The following is a 22,065-nucleotide window of genomic DNA, read 5'->3' as shown; positions in this document are numbered from 1 at the left end:
GAAAGGGCAAAACAGGTTTTAGTTATATTAAAACAAAAACAAGTACGTTTTCGTGGTAAAACGAGAACCGAAAAAGTAGGCCTAGTTGAATTAACTTCAAGCACAACCGTTAGGCTTGAAGCGAATTTGGTCAATTAGGAATCTTGTGGGGAGCAAAGATTAATATTCACGATGAGTAAGGTATACAGACCAAAAGTAAGTTTCCAGTCAGACGCTAAGTGTCCAGCAGAGGGCACTGTTGTAGTGTGTAAAGACTTTAGTGACTCTTTCTTAGTGAAGATGTGACATAAGGATTGTGAAGCAGGAACTGCGACAATCCGTAGGAAACCTACTGACTGTGTGATCTGTGGCAAACAGGAGATTTGTCAGCTCCTCTCGGAGGGAAGGACCTAGGGAGGTCGGAGTCAGCATTGGCTTAGAAGCCAAATGACAATTATACCTGAGTGGTATTTTCCGGCAGATCAATGGGATCGTGCGCGGGCGGAGATGTGAGCATTTGTGGATTGTGCCGGTTGTCCAGACAACGCTGGTCAGTCTGGCAATATGAATTAACCACGGGGAATTGTGGTTGTAAAGCTTGCATAGACTGTAAGATAAAGTACAGTCTTAGAGGTCAAGAGTGTAGATGCACTCTAGACAACCAAGGGCAACTAAGTAAGTGCCCTAGGTGTAAGTTAATGATCGGAAAACGATTGTTAATACTTACAAGTCTGAAAGAATTTTGGCAGTCTAGAAAAACTGAAACAAGTCTAGGCTGCTTAATTGATGATAAAATTATGTGTAAATGGGACATAAATCCCCTGGCTTTAGTCTGTGATAGCGAGAAAGCCTTTCTGTGGGGAAGGCTGCTAAGCTCAGGTGGCCCGATGCCATTGGACTCTGATCCAATGTTGAGGGGCAGTGTTTTAGAGGAAACACTGAAAAGAGATACTGACTTGAACCTTTGGAAAAAGGTTGTAAGGGATCCATTTCATGACAATGATTACTCAATTCAGTTTAAAGAGGAAGGAATGTATAAAGAAATAAATATGAATGACTTACTGGTTGAATTGATAACAAAAATGTCTTTTCAGGAGTAATATCCGATATACATGGCTAGAGAATATAGTCATTTTGTACGGGAAACCTCACTGACTGTCAGAGCAAGGTCACAACAGACATTCTCAGGGACAGAAAGAATAAAAGTCAAGCTAGATTCACATAGGACCAGTGAATTATGGCAGGTGAAAGTTTCTATCACCATGACCTCTGATTACCTAAGTATAGGCAAATCAATAGAGGGGGTCAAAGTTGAAAGGACAATTATCAGAAAACCTAACAAACTGAGCAGAATGACCGCATGGATTATAGATCAGATAGGGAAAGCTTAGGAGGTTTTTGTGCATCTATATCTTTTTGTGTTTTTCAGCAACAGGATGGTGAAAAGAGGAACCGGACTAAAGGGGAAGTATCAGGAATTGCCTCATGACCGGAGTGAAGTAGGACTGTTACTGTTGGCCCTAATGATGGTTCTGGTTGTCTGTCTCTTTATAGTTGGATTTGGCATCACAGTAGAGAATCAAACAAATGAGGTAGGAGTAGCCTCCTGTTCTGTTGTTGAGAAAGTTGTAAGAAAAATCTGTTATAAGCAGACGGTGAATTTTGATGGTACTAAATATGGACCAAAAATGATAAAGAATATGTTTAAAGGATTTATAAAGGATATAGATAAGTCATTTTGGAACTGCACAGGTACTAAACGTATTAGTGCCACAATGGTGCCTAGTATTTATGGAGACAAGATTGTTAATAATAAAACTAGGTTACAATGGAATTACTTAAAAGGATATAATCGGACGCACGTCAAATTACAGGGCCTTAAGTATAATCTTTCGGATGTTTTTAATTTGACGTCTACTATGGTCATATATCGATTATGGAATACTCCATTGCTACGGATATCAAAAATGAATGATTGGGATTGTTTAACTAAACAAATTGTCCCAATGGTATAGAGATCTTGGCTAGGCAAGGGTAGTTATTAAAAATCAATTGCCCTGTCAATAGACGATAAAAGAAAGAGCAGTAGGCAGAGTGGAAAATCTGCCTCGACAGGCTCGAAGTTTATAATTAGTAAGAATAAATGGGATAAACGGTGGATAACCGGAACCCATTGCAACTAAGTTATTGGCCTAAGGGCCTAAACCCATATGTATTGATAATAGGTGTATACAAAAATAGACCTAAACCAGCTTATGTGGAATTAGAATGGGTGACATGTGAAAAACTGATTATGCCCATTGGAATGTGTGAAAATCACGAGAAATGTCGAGACATTGACAAGCAATGTATGTCTGCTTATGAAACAGCATCCGCATGGGTGTACTTGAATGATACCTCGATTTGGGATGATAAAATTTTTTAGGGGCATGGTGCTAATATTATTAAGCTATGGCATGAATGGATGGGATTACAGGACCCAGATAATGACATGGTGAAAGCAGAAGGCAAACGTACGACATGGACTATCAATGACACCTTGTGGGCCAACGGGGTAGGTAGAAGTAGACTTCATCAAATAACCTTAAGTTATGCACCCCGGCCAGGTTTGTCTTTGGAGCTAGCGAATCATTCAGGTATTATTGAATATGTTTAAAAAATATAACTGAACGGCAATGTAGATCGGCTATTGTTTTGTATTGTATGGGCTGGTCTAGTGTTGTCTGAGTTACCCATACTAATCAAGGCATCTGGAATAACCATAGTGATGCGATTAGGGTTGGATAGAACCAGTAATCGTAAGATAACATGCAGGTTGTTTAATTTGAGTATAGAGCTAATGAGGATATATTCCAAATCTCAATCTCGTATAAGAAGAACTAAACTATGGGTCTAAATAGTCACAATTTAGCTCATGGATTTTAGAGTACCAAGTATTATCTACCAATGTTGAAACAATTGGAACAAAGGTATGGTAATTACAGGGTAATGATGGCCTCTTTAAAATTTAATGTTAGATCTTCTAGTCCATTTTCAAGAAACAGCTTGAGACCAGAGAATTTAGATAATGATCAAGAAAAGATTAAAGTCGAGTTGATGGAATTTTGGTTTGGGGCAGGTTTGATTCAGACGAGATAAGGAAATCAAATATTTGTGGTTTCCAACTGAGGAGCAATATTGAAGCTCTGAGATGTTTGACTTATGGAAAGTCCGAATATTACTTGGATGTATGATAAGGAACATGTATTTTGGAAAAAAAATCTAAGGAGAATAGGATCAAAGAAGGTTGGCAGCAGTGAAGAATGGAGTGACATTAGTTCAATTACTAGTGATGCTCCATTAATGTTAATTGCAAAGAATCAAATTATGACAATATAAATGTTCTCTAATCAGGATAGTTGATAGCGAATCTGAATTGAAAGGATTTTTTCTTTCCGGTCAACAATTTTCTCAAAAGGAATTTCGGCGGCACCGACGTTAATTAACGTATCGGATTACAATTTGCAACTACTCAAACCAAATGTGTGGGATCTTTTTTACGTTAATTGGAGATACAGTAAAAGCTATTTTATGGGTCGTAGATAACGTGAGAGAGTTTGCGCTTTCTGTTTGGGACCTAATAGTATAATCATGGTATTTTCTAAAAATGGGTATAATCTGCCTAACAATTATCATAGCAATAATTGTAATAAAGGTAATGATTATTAAATCGTCCAAAATGTGGCTGGTTTGCAAGAAACTTTCGGATGTGTCTGGTTCAGTGATGAACAGGAAGACCTCGCTTCCACTAACTGACAGTGAGTCAGAAACGGAGGTGTGACCTATTATAGCGACAGGGGCTATAAGGGGGTCACATGGCGTGGCAAGTTTACGGACATTTGAAGACAAAGTTGGTAATGGGGAAAGGATCGAAGTGTAATCCCTTGATAAACTTTGGGCGCAACAACAGCTGAAGACGTTGGCAGGCAATGGCACCAATTCTACATGGCATTGCGATGAACCGCCAAAAGGAGATAGTGTGTATTATCTCTATAAATTTACGGTTGATTTCTTATTGGATATCTGGAATATCAACCATTCGCATGCCCGAACAAATCGTTTTTATGTGTTTAAGCCTTGGCCAGTATAATGTATTGAACGATTATTCGTTATTACTGAATTTAGTGTCTTAGCTGTTGAGGAGTGCGCAAATAAGATTATTTGGCGAATGAGAAATTATCGAAGTAATGATATTTTCCATTGCCATCGCTGTGTATAAATTTACACAGTGCTATATTGGAATGATTTGACTCAAGTATATGTTGGTTTCGGACTTGCGTTCCTTACCTACATGTTTTTGATTATTATTAGTTATAGTAGAAATACAGTCTTAAGACCATTGGTGAAAAAATTGGCAGTACTGTATTTCATTGTCTTATTAATGGCGGGGACTTTCACATTTGTGAACGAACCAAAGTTATTTCCTCTTGCTATTTTGTTAGCATAAATGATTAATTTATGTTCTAGATTTTTGACAGATTTTTGACAAATTTCTTTAATAAATTAAAGTGTTATTGATATACGATGGAACACTGAGTGTAATTATATAGACCATATAGAATTTAAAGAGATTTATTCACTTTGTTCTAATTTTTGAAACAATTGATTCATCGCTATTTTGTTTTATTTGTTTTATTTCGTGTTTGATCGACGATGTTGAAGATATGACACATATTTCTGACCTTATTTGAATTTTATTTTTGTCAGACAAACAAAAAAAAACAAAAAAAAAGAAGAAGATTATTCTTGATATTTATCTATGTTTGATATTGTCAAGGGATTTTTTTTTTTCTTTTACTCTTTTATTTTCTTCTCTCTCGTTTAATGTTGTTTTGAATTGCAAAAATTTTACAACCAAGTACACGACCAAGTTCTGTACAAGATCATTGGAGATGAGGTTTGATATGTCCGCACATTGACATTGCTGTATACCAGGAGGGCCCCCTGGTGTACAACAATCGTTGACAATAGTCTTGAAGATGAGAGGCATGGACAATTTTAATTACTGGATTATTATTTTTTATGTTCTTCTCTCTCTTTCTTAAGTTCTTCTTTATCGTGTTGATTTTCTTGTTTCTTGTTGATACAAATTTTTTGCTTAGAAGAAAAGAAAGAGCAAACTGTTGCAATCGAATGTTACTGTTAGCAGTTCTATTAATGTTTCTTATTAATGTATCCAGAAGATGTTACTGTTGCTAGTTGAAAAATGTATGATAATTTCTCATTTATGTTTAAATTGAATTATTTCATTGTTGTTTATTTTCTTTTCTTTTGTTATGAATAAGAAGGAAAAATTTGTTTTTGAAATAAGGATAGCAAGTGTGGTACTTCCTTTTTTTTTTTGAGACTTTTGGGGTTACTGTATCTATAAGTGATAACGAAAGTTGATTCGTTATTGTTTTATCTTGTGTTATTGTGATAGGGTCCGGAAGAGAAGAGACTTACCAACGGACATGGGATGTATAAATTGTGTGATGACTGTCTAGCGGTTAAATGTTACCCGTTGAAGATTGAAGCATACAAACAGGGTTATTTTGAGTTTAAAAACTTCTGTCACTCGTGTATACTTTCCAAGGGTTATTACATGGCCGAAATGAGGACTTTTGCTTTTTATGAACGAGGGGCCAAGTATACAGGTCCAGGCTGCACTCATTACTTAACCTATGACGCAATGAGATTTGTCATTGCAATGAGATGGCTGATCATCGATTTAGATGACGCAATAGAACTGCTAATTGGCAACAGAGAACATGTGACTAAGATTTCGTGCTGTGTTGGTATTCAGACCTATTGGCTTTTTGCACTAAACAGGCACGGACTGACGGCCAAGTTGTTTATGTGCTGGTCTTTTGATCAAATAGATCTGTCTGAAGTGCCTGACACAGATCCGGTTGGAACCGAGAGTGTCGGACGAGAGCCTGACGGACAATGGTACCGAACTGGCTCTGTATCCAGAAGATCTAATGAGAATGGATCAAGCCCCGAGGAATCGGGACTTCTGCAGGTGGTTACCTGTGTGCTGACGGTGGTTTCGTCAAAGCTTGGAAAGTCTGATGAAACAGCACGGGAAATTATTCACAATTGAGTTTTCGTGTAAAGAAATTGATATGGGATATAGGTGTGATGAGTGTTGTTGGGATTTTGTAATGCCCAGTGTTTATGTTTTTTAAGATTAAGCTTGATGAACTAGATGTGATTTATCCGTGGAAATTTTGTGTATGATCGGCATGGTAACAATGAAGAGTTATATATGACAGTGCGCTTGTACGTCCAGGAGGGGGTGTAGTGAAATATTTGAATTTTGATAGATATTATGAACCTACAAACACACTTCCAGATACATATGCACGCACACACTTACATAGAAGCCCAAAGCACAGAGGACGGAAAGGACACAAGAATACCCATATATGGGAAACAGAGATATCAGCGAAAACCCCCGTCTGAAGCAAGAGACGATTGATGTTGCAAGGCTCAGTCATGAGACTGAGTTCCTCTGGAAAAAACCCAAGAAACTGTATTAGAACAATGTAACCCAGTTCCGTATAAATATGACTGCATTTTGACTGTACGTTGCTGCATTTTTTATTTTGATGTCGGATTGCATCCCTAGAGAGGAATCGAATCTCTTCTAGTATAATCCTGGCTGAATTTCTTTTGGTTTGAACTGCTCTGCTATAATATTGTAACTTGATAAATCTCGGATGGGAACGAGTTCATATTTACTCGAAATTGCTTGAACTGCTGATAAGGTAATTAGTCTTTGTAATATTCACTCATACAGGACTGCCCTGTTGAGATTGAATAAGCTGAAGTTTTATATCCTGTAACATTTACTTTTTGATTTGCTACAAGTATTAATTTTTGTACTACCAGTGTTTTAATCTTTTGTATAAATAAACTTTTATTTCTAAAGACAATCACTGTTAAGTCTTACTTCAGCTTTTACAAACAGTTCTAATAGCAAAAGACAGAGCAAAACATTAATCCTTATTAATCGAAGATAACAAGGGTTCCAAGAGCGATTCGGCTGGAAGGTAAGCATGAATTTAATTCATATGTCTGGTTAGTAATGTCTATTATTGTTTCCTTGGGAGTGTAGGGACTACACCTAGATTTACTGGTATAAATGATAAACAAGCAAGTTGAGGGAATAATTCCTATTCTGACCTGACAGCAAAAGATCACCTAGACACAGTGATACTAGGGGTTAATCAGGAACGTGAGAGCAATACCAGATCTCACCACAGAAGGGAAATGGCCTGTGGAAAGAAACTGTTCCTGTGCCTGGATGTTCTTGTGGCCAGTGATCTGTGTCGCCGTCCTGACGGTAACAGTTCAAACAGGGGGTGACCAGGGTGAGTGGAGTCTGTGATGATTTTACCTGCTCTCTTCCTCACTCTGGAAGAGTACAGGTCCTGGAGGGTTGGCAAGGGGGCACCAATAATCCTCTCTGCAGTCCGGACTGTCCGTTGTAGTCTCCTGATGTCCGATTTGGTAGCTGAACCAAACCAGACAGTGATGGAAGTGCTTAAAACAGACTCAATGACAGCTGAGTAGAACTGGATCAGCAGCTCCTGTGGCAGATTGAACTTCTTCAGCTGGCGAAGGAAGTACAGTCTCTGCTGGGCCTTTTTCACAATGGAGTCAATGTGATTTGCCCACTTCAGGTCCTGAGAGATGGTAGAGCCCAGGAACCTGAATGACTCCACTGCTTCCACAGTGCTGTTCATGATGGTGAGAGGGGGGAGTGCTGGGGATTTTCTCCTGAAGTCCACAATCATCTCCACTGTTTTGAGCGTGTTCAGCTCAAGGTTGTTATAGCTGCACCAGACAGCCAGCTGTTCAACCCCCAGTCTGTAAGCAGACTCGTCACCATTTTGGATGAGACCGATGACGGTGGTGTCATCTGCAAATTTCAGGAGCTTGACAGAGGGGTCTTTAGAAGTGCAGTCATTAGTGTACAGGGAGAAGAGCAGTGGGGAGAGAACGCACCCTTGGGGGGCGCCAGTGCTGATGGTGAGGGTCCTGGATGTGAGCTTCCCCAGTCTCACTCGCTGCTGCCGGTCCGTCAGGAAGCTGGAGATCCACTGACAGATTGAGGATGGCATGGAGAGCTGAGTCAGTTTGGCTGTGAGAAGATCAGGGATGATGGTATTGAAGGCCGAACTGAAGTCCACAAATAAGATCCGTGCATAAGTCCCAGGTCTGTCAAGATGTTGCAGGATATAGTGCAGTCCCATGTTGACTGCATCATCCACAGACCTGTTTGCTCTGTAAGCAAACTGAAAGGGATCCAGCAGGGGTCCAGTGATGTCCTTCAGATAGGCCAACACCAGTCTTTCAAACGACTTCATGACCACAGACGTGAGAGCGACAGGTCTGTAGTCATTAAGTCCAGTGATTTTAGTTTTTTTGGGAACCGGAATGATAGTGGAGCGTTTGAAGCAGCAGGGAACTTCACACTGCTCCAATGATCTGTTGAAGATCTGCGTGAAGACTGGGGCCAGTTGGTCAGCGCAGGCTTTTAGACAAGCAGATGAGATGCCGTCTGGGCCTGAAGCTTTCCTAGTCTTCTGTTTTTTGAAGACTCGGCTCACGTCCTCCACACAGACATTAAGCTCAGGTTGGATGGCAGAAGGGGGGAGGAGAGGGGTTGCAGGAGGTGATGGTGGATGTGTGAAGTGCACATCAGAGCGGGTGTGAGGTGTGAGTCTGGGCTTCTCAAACCTGCAATAAAATGCATTGAGAGTGTCAGCCAGTTGTTGATTCTCCACAGATGGGGGGGATGGTGATTTGTAGTTGGTGATGTTCCTCAGGCCTCTCCAGACTGATGCCGGGTCGTTGGCTGAAAACTGGGTTTTCAGCTTTTCAGAGTAGCTTCTTTTAGCAACTCTGATCTCCTTTGTCAGTCTGTTTCTGGCCTGGTTATACAAGATTTTATCCCCACTTCTGTAAGCATCCTCTTTGGCATGACGAAGCTGTTTGAGTTTCCCAGTAAACCATGGTTTATCATTAGTGAATGATAAGAATGTCCTGGTAGGAATGCATGTATCCTCACAGAAACTGATATATGATGTTACAGTATCTGTGAGCTCATCCAGATCGGTGGCTGCAGCTTCAAAAACAGTCCAATCAGTGCAATCGAAGCAGGCCTGTAGATCCTGCTCTGCTTCATTGGTCCATCTTTTTACAGTCCTTATTACAGGTTTAGCTGATTTCAGTTTCTGCCTGTAGGTCGGTATAAGATGAACCAAACAGTGATCAGAGAGCCCCAAAGCTGCCCGTGGGACGGAGTGATACGCATTCTTTATCGTGGTGTAACAGTGGTCCAATATATTACTGTCTCTGGTAGGACATGTAACATGCTGTCTGTATTTTGGCAGTTCACGGGAGAGATTTGCTTTGTTAAAATCCCCAAGAATGATTAAAAGAGAGTCTGGGTACCTTTGTTCCATTTCAGCTATATGTTCAGCCAGCTGTTGTATCGCCGCGCTCACACACGCGTCTGGAGGAATGTAAACATTCGCGAGAATGAATGAGGAAAACTCCCGTGGCGAGTAGAAAGGTTTACAGTTCATGAAATGCACCTCTAAGTTAGGAGAGCACATCTTCTTCAGTGTTGTTACATCTGAACACCAACTTTCGTTAATGTAGAAACACAATCCACCACCTCTCGTTTTCCCCGTTAGTTCCGCGATGCGATCCGCTCGGAACAGCTGAAAGCCCGGCAGATGTAGTGCGTTGTCCGGTATGGCTTCACTCAGCCAGGTTTCAGTGAAGCACAGAGCAGCGGAGTTTAAAAAATCCTTGTTAGTGCGGGTGAGGAGAAGAAGTTCGTCCATTTTGTTAGGAAGAGATCGGAGATTTGCAAGATGAATACTGGGGAGTGCAGTGCGGAGGCCGCGCTCGCGGAGTTTCACCAGCGCGCCAGCGCGCTTCCCGCGTTTGCGTCTGACCGCGCGTTTGAACAACACCGCTGCCCCTCCGACGAGAATGTCCAGTAAAACGTCTGAGTAATCAAAATCTGTAGAAAAGTTGTCTGGTGTGTGTTTCCTAATGTCCAGTAGTTCGTCTTTGGTGAAACTGATAGGAAAAGAATGACTAAACGCAGAACAAACCAACAAAAACAACACAATAACTGGAGAGCTCCACACCGAGGCAGCCATCCGCGGCGCCATCTTGAGCATATGCCGCGGATGGCAAATGTGTTGGAGTTTACCCTGGTAAATGAGAGTGTCGCTTCCCTGTGCCTTCGGGTCGGGGACGGGTCTCTCACTGTCGTGTGTGCCTACGGGCCGAACGGCAGTGCAGAGTACCCGGCCCTCTTGGGGTCTCTGGGAAAGGTGCTGGAAAGTGCTCCGACTACTCTGTCGTTCTACTGAAAGACTTCAACGGCCATTTGGGCAGCGACAGTGACACCTGGAGGGGCGTGATTGGGAGGAACGGCCCCCCTGATCTGAACCCAAGTGGTGTTCTGTTATTGGACTTCTGTGCTAGTGACAGCTTGTCCATAACGAACACCATGTTCAAGCTTAAGGACAATCAGTCCAATGATGGACAATTCAATGATGACAGCAGACAATGATGGTGTCTGTTGAGGCAGCAATCCCCAAATTTTGGCTGACACACCTCTGCAACATCGCGTGGCAGTCGGGGGACAGTACCTCTGGACTGGCAGACCGGGGTGGTGGTCCCTCTTTTCAAGAAGGGGGACTGGAGGGTGTGTTCTCACTACAGGGGGATCACACCCCTCAGCCTCTCTGGGAAAGCCTATGCCAGGGTACTGGAAAGGAGAATTCGGCCGATTGTCGAACCTCGGATTCAGAAGGCACAGTGCGGTTTTTGTCCCGGTGGTGGAACACTGGACCAACTTTATACCCTCTCTAGGGTGCTGGAGGGTTCATGGGAGTTTGCCCAACCAATCCACATGTGCTTTGTGGATTTGGAGAAGGCATTCGACTGTGTCCCTCGTGGCATCCTGTGAAGGGTGCTCCGGGAGTATAGGGTCCGGGGCCCTCTGCAATGGGCTGTCCAGTCCCTGTACTACAGGAGCAGGAGCTTGGTTCGCATTGCCAGCAGTAAGTCAGACTTATTCCCGGTGTACATTGGACTCTGGCAGGGCTGCCCTTTGTCACCGGTTCTGTTCATAATTTTTATGGACAGAATTTCGAGGCACAGCCAGGGGCCGGAAAGGGTCCGGTTTGGGGACCACATGATTTCATCTCTTGTCTTTGGGGATGATGTTGTCGTGCTGGCCCCTTCAGACCAGGAACTTCAGCATGCACCAGGACGATTTGCAGCCGAGTGTGAAGCGGCTGGGATGAGAATCAGCACCTCCATGTCTGAGGCCATGGTTCTCAGTCGGAAAAGGGTGGCTTGCCCGCTTCAGGTTGGTGGAGAGTTTCTGCCTCAAGTGGAGGAGTTCAAGTATCTTGGGGTCTTGTTCACGAGTGAGGGAAGGATGGAACAGGAGATCGACAGATGGATCGGTGCAGCTTCTGCAGTAATGCGGTCGCTGTACCAGTCTGTCGTGTTGAAGAAGGAGCTGAGCTGCAAGGAGAAGCTCTCGATTTACCCGTCGATCTACGTTCCTACTCTCACCTATGGTCATGAGCTGTGGGTCATGATCGAAAGGACAAGATCCCGGATGCAGGCGGCCAAAATAAGCTTTCTCCACAGGGTGGCTGGGCGATCCCTTAGAGATAGGGTGAGAAGCTCGGTCACTCGGGAGGAGCTCAGAGTAGAGCCACTGCTCCTCCACATCGAGAGGGGTCAGCCTCGGGCATCTGTTCCGGATGCCTCCTGGACACCTTCCCGGGGAGGTGTTCCGGGCGCATCCCACCGGGAGGAGACCCCGGGGAAGCCCTAGGACACGCTGGAGGGATTATGCCTCCCGGCTGGCGCCTGGGAACACCTCGGTATTCCCCCGGAAGAGCTGGAGGAAGTGTCTAGGGAGAGGGAAGTCTGGGCATCTCTGCTTAGACTGCTGCCCCCGCGACCCAGCCCGTATAAGCGGAAGGTGATGAATGGATGGACAACTTCGACCACTGAAGTAGAGTAAACTCAAAAATGCTTTAGAAGCTGGTTACTTTATTTTTTTGTTTACTCAACTTTTTGTTTTACAGTGTGATTTTTCCGACTTCATGAAGCCTCATGGTGTGAATGAAAAATCAAACTGACTAGAACAGTGGTTCTCAAACTTTTTACACCAAGTACCACCTCAGAAAATATTTGGCTCTCCAAGTACCACCATAATGACCAATATGAAAATACAGTAGCGTAGTAGGCCTAACTATTCAGATACAGCTCAAAAATGAGGCAGCTTAATTTCTAATAAGAATATTTATTATTGTCAACCACTTTAAACATTGTAAAAACACAGTTTGAACATTAATACTGCAGTGTGCTGTAAAAGTTAAATAAAAACTGTAGCCTACTGTACTTAAAATATTAAGTAAAAAAAGTACTGTTCTTAATTAAAAAAAAAAATCAGGCTGTGTATTCATATTTAACCCTTTTAAACGTACATTTAAAATATTCTGGCTGACCCCTGTGAGTTTTTTAAGGTGATCATTATTTAGAACTGATCACTTTATTGTTTCCATGGTAACGGGTCATTGCTTGTCACGTGACACACCGCAGCCACAATAGCGCTGAATGACTAATGATCTGCTTTTATTTCATTTTTTAATTCAAAATATTTACAAATTTGTTAGCTATGGCATGAAATATTTGATATTCCGATTGTCAAATATATGCAAGTGGAAGTGTTATGTTGTTTAAACACCTTTAAAACGATCGCGTTAGTTGAGCTATATGCGCCGTCATGTTAGTTTGTGCCACTGTTCAGAGAATCGGATCTGTTGGATTTACAGCACGTGAATTCACTTCTCCCGAAATACATGAAAGCAAGTGGCCGGTGAACTTGGAGAAGAATAGAGTTAACTTACACAATGTGTAACTTGCACAATCTGATATGAATACAACGTGTCGTCTAATTATAATGGAAATGATTATTATTTCCGCTTCCATAGACATCAGTGTGTATTTTACAAATTCTAAATGTATTGTGTTTTTTTTAGTTCTTGGGTGAATTTAAATGTCTGAAACCTTAAATAAACATTATGTGGTTAAAAACACTGAATAACTGTGATATTTGACAGCGCCTGAGTGGCACGCGTCCATCTCTGGCTCAGCGCCAGCCAACTGCGAAAGCACATTTGAATTTAGCAGTTGATCACGTGATGCACTGACTGTTCTACTCACACCGGTGTAATCGTATCGTACGCTCCAGGGACCAGCCAAGACTGATCACACAATAGACAGTAAAAGATCACACCGGTTTGATCTTACGTGCGAAATTCAGTGATTCCTCTGCGTACCACTAGATGGAGTACCACACTTTGAGAACCACTGGACTAGAACAAACTAGAAAAGGGTGAAACGGATAATAATGTAGACACACAGCAATCTCATTCAATGTCAGTCATGTGTGGGTGAAATATAATTTAAGCATTTAAAAGCTATTTTGAGAAAATTAAAACATGGAAAGCTCAAAAAGAAAATCATACCAGGCTACTTCATGACTTAATGAAATTATTAATAAAATTATTCCTGATTCAAGCAGAATCATCAGAAAATAAAAACATACAATAACAATGTGGTGTTGGTAAAATCATTACTTTAAGCAAATACAAACATTAAGTAAAAGTGAAGGAGAATGAGACAGATCTCTCTCTTTACTGACTTATAAGAGCCAAAGCATCTCAAGAGAAAAAGAGAAGAAAAGTGTCCAGTTTCAAAGATATATGAAAATGTATCTTGCATTTCCATTGAAGAGTAGAAGTGGAAGAGAAACAATGTTTGTTCTGATGAAAAACAACGAAGAACGAGTTAAAAATGAATATCAGATTCATGTCTCTCTTAAAAGTGTTATGGCCTCTTCTTCAGCTCCTGAACTTTTGCCTTCAAAGGTTTTTATTTTCCAGTGTGAATTTTCTGCCACTATTTCAGTTCATCTTCTGTAGTAAAGGACTTCAGCACTGAAACACACACCACCGTGTCTTTTCTGCTGTAATATTACTAATGAATCTTCTCCTTTGTGTGAATCTTCAGGACTGACGCACAATGAAACTGTTTACCACACTGATCACAGTTAAATGGTCTTTCTTCAGAGTGAGAAGAAGTGATTTCAGAGCGAAAGCCTGAGCTGCTTCTTCCCAGTGTGAACTCTCATGTGAATCTTCAGACTTGATTTATATGTGTAGGAGACAGTTTTTTTTTGGCTTCTGTTTTTCCTTTCTTGTTCACGTCCATCAGGTCTAAAAGAAGCATTAAATCAAATGAGATTTCAAATGAGAGACAAACGTGAAATGAAAAGTGAAGCTCAAAGTCAAGATCACTGATGAGTTCAATAGTCCTTTTAATCTCATCAAATCTGGTCAACAACTGCTGTGCACGATTATGATCTATTTTAATGTCATGAAGATGTTTGTGTTATAAATCACTGAGTGAGTAAAGAAGAAAGCTGAAGGAACCTCTCTCCACATGGATCATGGTGATGTGGTTTCTCCACTGTATGGATCTTCATGTGTCGCTTCAGGTGACTTTTAAAAGAGAAACTCTTTCCACACTGATCACACGTGTGCGGCTTCTCTCTGCTGTGGATCATCTCATGTGCTTTCAGATGTCCTGATCGACTGAATCTCTTGTCACAGTGTGAACACTTGTAAGGTTGTTCTCCAGTGTGAATTCTCTGGTGCTGTTTTAAATTGCCCGCTGTAGTAAAAGTCGACTCACACTCAAAGCACATGTACTCTCTCACACCAGTGTGAATTTTCTCATGTGCTTTTAAATTGCACAGCATTAAAAAAGTCTTTCCACACACAGAACATGAATGCGGCTTCTCCTTCGAATGAATTCTCAGGTGTCTCTTCAGGGTTGATCCACAATGAAATGTTTTTCCACACTGATCACATGAGAACGGCTTCTCTCCGGTGTGGATCATCATGTGAAGATTAAGGGATGATGATTGTGTGAAACTCTTCCCGCACTGATCACACGTGAACGGCTTCTCTCCAGTGTGGATCCTCATGTGACCATTAAGATGTTGTTTTCGTGTGAAACTCGTCCCGCATTGATCACATGAGAACGGCTTCTCTCCAGTGTGAACTCTCATGTGAATCTCAAGACTTTGTTTGGTTGTGAAACTGTTTCCACACTGAACACACATATGTGACTTTTCTCCAGAGTGGATCCTCATGTGAGTATTAAGATGTTGTTTTTGTGTAAAGCTCGTCCCGCATTGATCACATGAGAACGGCTTCTCTCCAGTGTGAACTCTCATGTGAATCTCAAGACTTTGTTTGGTTGTGAAACTGTTTCCACACTGAACACACATATGTGACTTTTCTCCAGAGTGGATCCTCATGTGAGTATTAAGATGTTGTTTTTGTGTAAAGCTCGTCCCGCATTGATCACATGAGAACGGCTTCTCTCCAGTGTGAATTCTAATGTGAATCTCAAGACTTTGTTTGGTTGTGAAACTCTTTCCACACTGAGTGCAGGTGAAAGATTTCTGGGCTCTTCTTTTCTTTAAAAATGTGATTTTAGTCTTTGAGCGACTCAAAGGTTTTTCTCCAGGTTTGACATGATGTTCCTCCTCCACTTCACTCAGTTCTTCACTCTCCTCCTTCACTTCTATCAGGTCTGAAGTGAAACAAAAATATTGTTATTCATCAAAATAAAAAAAAAATTAAGTGAAAGAACATTAAAGTAGAAAACTGCTATAAAATATTAACATTTTGCTGTTTTTTTTAATAGATTAATTAAATAAAGTTAAATAAAGCGAGTTCCCCTGTGTTCCAGTTCGAGTTTGGCGAACTCAATTCCCGCTCTGCTTGCCACAGAAACGTCACACTGTGTCCTCTTAGTTTAATTACAAGAACAGAAGCTTTTTGCAGTCCAGTGGAGCAGATTGTATATTATTATTATATTTTGGATTTATTGTTATATTTTCTACATTGAATTTATCTTTGTAAAAGACACAGCAGAGACATTAAAGTAGACAACTACTATAAAATAATCTAGACTGCCTGCGGCTTTAACTAGTTTTAAATTAACTATTTTTGAGAATTATCTGTGTCCTACATGTGTCACTCAACCCTGATACTTAGTTGATTTTGAAAAACTTGTGAACCAGATATAAGTTAAATTAAATAAAAGCTAAAATTATATTTAGTTTGACCTGATGTTGACAATAAATATGAACATTTCTCAAACCTCGCTTTACTGACCATTTTTTGGAAACCAAAAATTTTACTTTTGTACCCATTTCATAGTTTAACTGTTTATCTAAAAGTGATGAAGTGCTTGAATGTTTCTAACATGAATGTTCTTCAGCATCATGAATGAATGAAGAATAAACACCAACCTCTTTGTTCTTCAGGATCTTCAGTGTGTTTCATTCTGCAGGGTTCTGGATCACTCATGTTCTCACTGTCCTCTTTAATAAACTCAGTCTTTGCAGATTTCAGCTCTTCCTGATGCTCTGATCTCGTCTTCACTTGTACCTGATGGGAGTTTAGAGCATTTATTGGAGAATTTATGTGGGAGGAGCTTCACTGATGATGATTGATGATGTGATTGACATGGGAGGGGCTTCAATTATGGTAAATTTTAGTGGGAGGAGCTGATCTGCCCAAACTAAAAAATATATCAGTTACTGAGTTTGTTTTTATACTTATTTACAGAATATAAATAATGTACTGAAATTATTCATAATATAAATAATGGTAAGAAAAAGAGTTCAACACATAAAGACTAAAGAATAAATGTAGCCTACATAGAAGCAACAAATCCCCTCAGTCTGCTGACACCAATGAAATGAGCTTTAAGTGTCATTTTACAGGAGATCTGAAGACATCAGCATAATAAATGAGGTGAAAACATCAACTATCAACACTCAGTCAACAAGCCATTCAGGATCATCAGCAGATCATCTCACTTTATTCTGAGTGTTTGCTGTTAGAAACACATTATTTGAGTCAGGATACATGATAAAAGCCTGTAAAACTGCTCTATTTAAAGATTTTATGATAACTACATTCATTACAATAAAGTAATTAGATCATTAAAATGTGCAGAAACTGAAAACGATCATACAACTTATGTACAATTATGTACTTATACAACTTATGTACTTATACAATATTATGTATCATGTATATATTTAAAATGTCTCATTATAGGTTCAATGTAAAGTATATATCAGTATCTGTTCCAGTAGGTGTCAGATCCACTATGAGAAGATAGATCTGTCCGGCTTGCCTGAACTGTTTTCACTCCTCTCCTCAGCGCCTACTCTCGACTACATCAGCGCATCTCAAACAAGCCTAATATTTTAATAAAATGTACAAGTATTAAAAAACTCAAAGGTAAAAATGAAAGCAGCGGGTTTCAAAAGGAGTGCAGCGCATATCCATGGTTTTAGCCATGCCTCATAATTATATAATTATAAGAAAAATATACAGAGTATAACTGAGTTACAGAGTAGAGATGCGCGTATGGGCTATTATTTCATCCGCAACAAAACTCATCACAAAAGTCATCATCCGTCCGCCATCCATCCGCACCAACGTTTTTGACCAATTTTCAAAACCGCACCCGCCCGCCATCCGCTGATTGGTGTATACATATATTTACTTTTCACTGGACAGCAGTGGATGCATGAAAAGGCGGATGACTGGGTCCTCGAACCGCACCAAGCTGCCAGCTGGCAACCAAGAGGGGGCTGAGGGGTGTAAGGCTATGTAGGGTCACCCACCGCCAGACTGGCCCTCTTGGGATCCAGGAATAGAGAAGTTTGCTCTTTTTCTGAGAATATGGGTACCGCTGGCCCCGTTTTTACAGACCCACACAAAACAAAAAACTCCAACTGGCTCTCCACCGGCTGGAGGGAGTGGATCGGTGGCCACTCCAAGAGCATCTTCTCTATTCCTGGGTGGCCCATCCAGGTTCAACATTTCCGCTGTCGCTTACCACCTGGCTTGGCAGGGCCTGGAACAGGCTGGGCAGCCCTCCTACGGCCGGCTCCACTTCGAGACCTGGGTGGTGGCAGCTGCGATGGTCCGATGGGAGTGGAGGCGGCCGCAGGGGGACGACAACAATGCCATGCCATGCAAGGATGAGGCGGCTTGCCCGCAAGCTTTATAAGCTCTGATCGTCAAACCTGACGCGAACTTACAGGCCTGCGAGGGGAGACAAGGATCCCCCAGAAGCAGCGGCCGTTGGACACAGGTGCACGTGTTGTAGCAAAAGACCACTGCACTGGAGGTATAGCCTCATAACTCTTCACCGCTCCTGCCTCAAGGGTAGCAAGGGGGGAAGAACCCCTCAGGCAGTTTTCAGCAGTAAAAGGTGCCATCCACGACCTAGTAAGCATGCACTTCGGGAAAGAAGGGCACTGGGGCGGCGAGCTAAGAACCAGCATGGCCTGAGATACCAATCATCCAACCGAGACTAAGCGGGACACGGTGGAGGGTTCCACTCGAGCCCGACAGCCCAAATCAGCATAGCTGACAGTTCTGAATCCGGCTCAAGCAACGTTACACTCCCAGAAGGAGACAATGCAGTGGAGTCCATCTCCAGAGGCCAGCTTACCCTCCGGTGCTGCAATCTGCATCCTGTCCACTGGGGGAGCCCCGGGTGAAACGGCCGGTCCAACTATTACAGATGGACCAGCACGGATGGACCAACAATTGTGACCGTTACAAAAAGGCAGGGAACAAATGCATTGAGAAACGCACTGGCGGAATGACATCTTTTTCTTTTTGGAATTGGCTAGATTAAATAGTAGTACGAAGAAGACAGGCTCCCTAAGCTTGATCCCCATTCAGTCGACGTCGACTACATCTGACGTTCTCGACTGAAAGGGAACTGACCATATATGGACTTGTTGTACAATCTATTTTTCTATATGATGTAATGGAACCTTAGATCTAACAAGTACATGGTTATTTTTTATATGGCAACTTTTTAAATCATAATTAAAGATTCGCAAATGCTATTCCATCCTATCCCCACTTTAAAATTGAATTAAACCCTATTCTTAAATCTCTTTATTATATAAATAATGGAATAAAACTAAGATTCCTTAAATTCTGAAGAAATATTTATCTATGTTTTTTAAAAGCTTTCCTAGTGTATTAATGTATGTGTGTTATTGTATTAATACAACTAGTGTCTGTGTCCTTGTCATGTTGTTTAGCAACTTCATTAGAAAAATTATAACTCTCTTTCTATTAAATTGTAACTATCTCAATTTGTAGTAAGATGTGCGTGTCCATCATAAAAAAAAGAAAGAAAAAAAAGTGATTACGCCTAGTAGAAAGGATTCGAAGCTTGTGTCGAGAACATCTCACACAGTAACATTTTGGTGTGACATTTGCGATTTATTTGATCAAATGTTATGTGAATCCTATCATTTTTTATTTACATAGATATGTAATTTTTGGCTTTCATGAATGTGAAAAGAAAAATTCTATTTATTTTTATAAACCATATTTTTCTGTTATCCAAATATCACAATCATTTCTATAAAATTGCTAAATACAAACCTCTTTGTTTAAGTGAAACGGAATATTGATTATTTTTTTTAAACACAGGTCCCGCGTTACTATTGCGCAGAAGCAGGTCCCAAATCTTCGCAAGATGTTAGCGCCATATTAGGACTTTGGCACCTTCAGTTTTCATCAATGGAAGAGAATGAAGGGGTGTCGTCCATCTTTTTTTACAGTCTATGGTCTGAGGTGCCGTTACCATGACTCGTTGCTATGGGTTGCGACACTTGCTGTCTTGCTTCGGACTTGACTGAAGGGGTCAGTCTCAGTTTTCAAGGGTCTAAACTCCAGAGAAGCCTAGTGTGGACGACAGGCATAACCGTAGCTAAAGTTATTCGTTTTAAAATGAAAATGCACTAGTGTAAACGTAGGTATTCCACAGTCTGCTCGGGAACTGATGCTCTCGAGCCAAATGTGGCTCTTTCAGTGAGTAGCCTACCTATGGCTCGACGGCAGGAAAAAATAAACCAATCCATTTTTTAAAGCTACACTGTGTGATATTTTCCCCCATCTAGCGGTGAAATTGTATATGACTACCCAGTGAATATTAGTTTCTGTTCCTTTCAATTTCGAGGGCGTTTTAACTCCTACGGTGGCCGTATTATTCCAAGATTAACATGGCTTCCAGTTCGACTTCATCCAATTGTGCCTTTAAAACTATCACCTGTGATCCGTCGCAGCACAGATTTATGTTACAAGGTAAACAATACTTTTTCACCATTGACGTGAGGAAAAGTAACGCAAGTTATACTCGCATTTGTCTCTGAGTCACTGAGTGTAAAGCGCGAAAGGCGAAGCTTGAATTTACAGGCATGTCCCTCTTTGGCTAATGTAGTTTCAAGATGGAGGGGCAACATGGCGACCGGCATTCGAACCCCTCACCCGTATGTACTTTCAATGGCAGATTATAAACTTACGAGAATACTTTATTACTTGAAAGAAGTAAATATACATTAATGAGCACATATATTTTGGAAAGAACTAAGTGTTTTTTGCTAAGAATCAACAAAAAAAATTGCACAGTGTAGCTTTAACCTTTTTTTTTTCAATAATCAAAGGTAGTGTGTCGAATCAATAAAAAATAGTAAAAAGTATAATACACCAATCAATCATCATCGGCACAAGAAGTTCAAATTTCATTGGACAATGTGAATTAAAGCGGTAATTTTCCAGTCATTCATAAATTGTTTGAAAAAAACAAAAACAAATTTATATTTATGAAGGATCTGAATCTGCGTCGTTGAAACAATGGATGTTAATTGACTACAAAGCACTGCACAAAACCAGCACCAAAATTCACATTAATGGTAAGTAGTAGGTGAACGTGATTTCACCAAGTACCACATGTTCCTGGATCAACATCTTTGTTGATCCTGGAACAACTTTCCAATCAACCAATCAGATTTGAGGAACAAGTTTACAGTTCATGTCAAGTTTAGGCTTAAAACCAGGGTGATGTGCTTAAACATCAGTGTCATTCACCTATCATTTCCCTCTGATTTTAGGGAAAAGTTTGGGTAGGGTTAGGTTTACGGGTAGGGATACATTTTGGGGCAGGAATGTTATTCCAGGGTGAACAAAATATGTTGATCCAGGAACATGTCTTGCTTGGCAAAATAACGGTGACCGCAAGTAGTATTCAAGTTACTTGTGTTTAGCCAATGTATTTTGATACACTGTTCACCATTTGAAAACGATCATAGTTGGTTCAATGCAGCCCAGGCCCCACCTATAATAATAATAATAATAATAATAATATATTTTATTTGTAAAGCACTTTTCATAGTTAAAAACAATCCCAAAGTGCTACACATAAACAAAATTAAAAAACAGCAAGAACACTTAAAAAGTTAGCAAAAAAGTAAAAAATGCTTGTTTAAAAAGAAATGTTTTGAGTTCTATCTTAAAAGAGTCCATGGCTTGAGGAGCCCTTAGGTTTTCTGGAAGGGAATTCCAGAGACGCGGCGCGGCTGAGCAGAAGGCTCGATCCCCCATAGTGCGGAGCTTAGTTCTGGGTGCTTGCAGAAGGGCTTTGTTTCCAGAGCGGAGGTTGCGTGAAGAGTTTTGTGTTGCAAGTAGTTCCTTTAAGTAGGGGGGTGCGTTTCCGTGGATGCATTGATTGGTAAGTAAGATGATTTTATAGTTAATCCTGTATGAGACAGGGAGCCAGTGGAGTGAATGAAGGATGGGTGTGATATGGTCATATTTCCTTATCCTCATTAGGATCCTGGCAGCACTGTTCTGAATGTATTGTAATTTTTGTAGACTTTTGCTAGGAATCCCAAAAAGGAGAGCGTTGCTGTAGTCCAGCCTGGAGGATACAAAAGCATGGACAAGTTTTTCAGCATCTGACAGACCAAGTGTGGGACGGAGTTTAGCAATGTTCCTAAGATGATAGAAGGAGGTTTTACATAGATGTTGTATG

At 41.0% G+C, this 22,065-nt stretch overlaps 1 protein-coding gene across 2 annotated transcripts in view; it reads right to left on the bottom strand.

Moving 5' to 3' along the window:
* Window positions 1-22,065, bottom strand: part of LOC309501321 (uncharacterized protein) — a 56,200-nt gene that overhangs the window by 10,153 nt on the left and 23,982 nt on the right. The window contains exon 2 of one of the 2 annotated variants that reach the window (XM_082173360.1): window positions 14,312-14,342. The exons of the other annotated variant lie outside the window; for it this stretch is intronic. Within the exon in view, the coding sequence (XP_082029486.1) occupies window positions 14,337-14,342 (6 nt within the window). The 3' untranslated portion in view covers window positions 14,312-14,336. Of the gene's footprint in view, window positions 1-14,311; window positions 14,343-22,065 lie in introns of those variants that run through there. 2 annotated transcript variants of the gene reach the window in all.

The sequence above is a fragment of the Leuciscus leuciscus genome (assembly GCF_965113295.1).
Source record: "Leuciscus leuciscus genome assembly, chromosome: 1".
NCBI lineage: Eukaryota > Metazoa > Chordata > Actinopteri > Cypriniformes > Leuciscidae > Leuciscus > Leuciscus leuciscus.
The sequence above is the reverse complement of the archived record's forward strand: the minus strand, read 5'-3'. Positions and strand labels throughout refer to the sequence as shown.